Source organism: Laccaria bicolor, genomic scaffold, assembly GCF_000143565.1.
Source record: "Laccaria bicolor S238N-H82 LACBIscaffold_95 genomic scaffold, whole genome shotgun sequence".
Lineage (NCBI taxonomy): Eukaryota > Fungi > Basidiomycota > Agaricomycetes > Agaricales > Hydnangiaceae > Laccaria > Laccaria bicolor.
In genome coordinates this window covers 83,369-86,451 of record NW_001889966.1, presented here as the reverse complement: position 1 = coordinate 86,451, position 3,083 = coordinate 83,369, and the positions used below count along the sequence as shown (strand labels likewise).

Genomic DNA, 3,083 nt, shown 5'->3' with positions numbered 1-3,083 from the left:
AAACACAGTTATGGGTTCATGGAGATATGGGTTGAAGGATTGACATGACCTTACATATTGCCATTGCTGCAGCATTAGTTTTTGACACCATGCCCAATTTGACTTTCACATCAGGACAGGCTATTTGCTGCTTTCAGATTGATAGCTATTGGCCTGTCCCAAAGATAGTTATCAATATGAATAACCTCCCCTGGACTGAAAGTCAACTTGGGCATGATGTCAAAAACTAATGCTGCAGCAATGGCAATATGTAAGATCATGGCAATCCTTCAACCCATATCTCCATGAACCTATAACTGTGTTTTGAGATAGGACAGTAGCTATTAATATGAAGGAATAGACTGCAGCAATGGCAATATGTAAGGTCATGTCAATGCTTCAACCACATCCCCCAGAACCTATACAGAGTCAGGGACACTATAAACTACATGTCAACTACAAACTTTTGTAGTCTCAAAAAGCAGACATTACAGACTTTTGTAATAAAAAAGTGCACACTACAAATCTTTTGTAGTCTCAAAAAGCAGACACTACAAACTTTTTTAATGAAAAAGCGCACACTACTTGCACCTTCCTTTTTTGGTCATTTTTCCCATGATAAAATAATTGTAGCCCTTTCTTTTAGCTTTCTAAATATACTGAAATCATGTTGTTTGGTTTTGAGTCTTTTACATCATATCTCCACAATGGGAGCACTTCAGAACATAATTCAAATAGATTCTAGAAGCTAGAGTGCAGGGCTACAACTTTAATTTTTTGCTATTTTAGGAAATTGATCATGTGACCACTTTCCTAATAACCCTGAAATACCAGAAATATTGCCCTAGGGAAAAATGAAATACCACAAATATCACCCTAGGCAAGCAATGATATATAGCCCTGGAAAACAAGTCACCTTGCAACCTTTCAGTTTCTACTTGCTGCATTTGTAATGTCAGTGGCGGCCTTTTTGGTGCCCTTTTGTTTCAATGCATCTTTTTCCAAATGTAGTTGTGCAGGTGGTGCCTCCCTGACCTTTTCTTGTTGGGGTCTTGTGGACTTTTGGATAAACAGTGCATCTTCAATGTTTCTTTGCTCTTCAACAGAGGCCGGATCTTGGTGAGGCTGCTTGGTGATTGGTTTGGGTTTGGGGTGAGGCAGGTTTGGCGCTGCAACTCTTGAATTTGGGTGTGCGGCATCTTCCAGCCCGTCAATGTTTCCTTGCTCTTCAGTGGAGGTTTGACCTCGGCATCAAGGCTGCTTGCTGGTTCGTTTGGGTTTGGGGTGAGCCTTTGGGGGCAGAATTGCTGCGGCCACTTTGTCCTGCTCTTCAGCAGAGGTTGGACCTTGGCACTGACGGTGTTTGGTGATTCGTTTGGGTTTGGGGCGAGCCTTTTGAGCCAGGATTGGTGCACTGCCGTCTATGACGTCTTCCCCTGAATTTCTGGCCATGGCATCTTCCAATGCCAAATTTCTGGTGGTCTTTTGTGGACCCTTGCACCATTTGACTGTCTCATCTTCAGTTGTGGGATCAGTGGTATAGTCTTCACTTTGCACATGCACTGTCTGTTTATGCCTTTTTTTTACAATGGGCAGATCGGATTCAGGATCATCGGGGAGACCTCAGTTGATTAACATAGGTGACGTGCAATGAGCTGGATGTGCCCCAGAGGAAGCATTTGGAGAAGCGCACCCATTGGGCACAGCAGTGGCAAGAGCTGCCACTGCAGTGGAAATGGTCGGGCCAGGCCTGGTGGACGATGGTCGCATCGTAGAGGAAGTAGTTGAGGAAACACGCCCATTGGGTGCTGCAGTGGCAACAGCCGCCATAGAACCAATATTCCTTGGACTGGGCACAGGGGTACTGCCTTGTTGAGACAAGTCATACAGGGCAGGGGACAGTTTCTTATCTTCTATGAAAATGAAAAACGAAACGTGTGACTTGCCCCACCAGTCTGCTGTCAGCCTCTCCACAATTGAAGTATTTTCTTGCAGCATGGAACCGTTAATTTGCTGGGATCACGGATCTTGACATCCTCAGGCCACATCTCACTCTCCCACAACGTGTTCCTGTGCTCATCTAAACAAAACCAGGAAACAACCACCGATGGCTTGCCTGAAGCCAAACGATAATGAATGGTCATGAATTCTCTGATGAGGGATTTAAGTAGATTGCCAGATTCAGCTCTATCCTCAGGCGCAAGAGGAAGCACTGGTAGGCCGCCATCAAGGTCAAAATGTGGTGCCTTCCGTTTCTGCCTCGGCCTGGTATAGCAATGTTGTGCCGGTGAATCTGAAGGCCCCTGCTGAAATTCTGCAGTTTGAAGTTCAATACTTCACTAATCAAGGGTGTGACAACATAATCGTCTTACCTTTAATGTAGTTCAAATACTGGACCCAGGCTTCCAAAATGTTACCTACAGCCTCAGGAAACATATCTCTGAATTCTCAGAGGCCCTCTGGACCGAAATCGGCATTATGGTCTAACCAAGCGCTCCTATGTTGTCCATTTTCATCTATGTCACCCACCAAACTCCAGCTGAAAACTCCTAGCTGGTATTGCTTAACTTTATCCATTTCTCTCATCATGCCCAGGCCATCTTTCGAATTGAGTCTGTTTGGTGGTCAAAGTGAGACGCTGCTGAAAGGCATGATTGGGACCGCTCACTTTCTTTGGACGTCAGGGGGTGGTACGGCATTCGTCCATTCCTCTGCCAAGCCTTTATACTCCTCTTTCTCAGCGTCTGTGAGACCACCCATTACTTCCTTTAGGCCTTGTTGGTATTTAGCAAGAAACACTCTTGACCCAGGTGACACGCCCTTTGCGAGCCGAGTCACGACCTCATGTATTTGCTCCTGCTGCAGGTGCGCAACTACATATCTGGTGGAAATGAGTTTGACATATCCAAACTTCGGCATCCTGATGCGTCTTCCATGGTTTTGAAACCACTCTTTGATCTTCTATGGCAAAAGCGTCAAATGAGCAGCAGCATGACTAGCTAGCACCCAACTGGTGGCTACCACTTTTATGATATAAACAAGGCAAGTGCCAGCAGAGCTATGTGATTGTGGCCACACTCTTTTATGAAAGACATTTCATTCAT

At 45.2% G+C, this 3,083-nt stretch overlaps 1 protein-coding gene across 1 annotated transcript; it reads right to left on the bottom strand.

Moving 5' to 3' along the window:
* Positions 1-906: 906 nt before the first annotated feature.
* LACBIDRAFT_335564 (uncharacterized protein) lies at positions 907-2,898 on the bottom strand (the record flags this gene model as incomplete). Its single annotated transcript, XM_001890410.1, has 7 exons — positions 907-1,205; positions 1,338-1,528; positions 1,673-1,892; positions 2,033-2,293; positions 2,352-2,370; positions 2,509-2,593; positions 2,648-2,898. 7 exons carry the CDS (start codon positions 2,896-2,898, stop codon positions 907-909), a joined length of 1,326 nt encoding a protein of 441 aa, XP_001890445.1.
* Between the last annotated feature and the right edge of the window lie 185 nt (positions 2,899-3,083).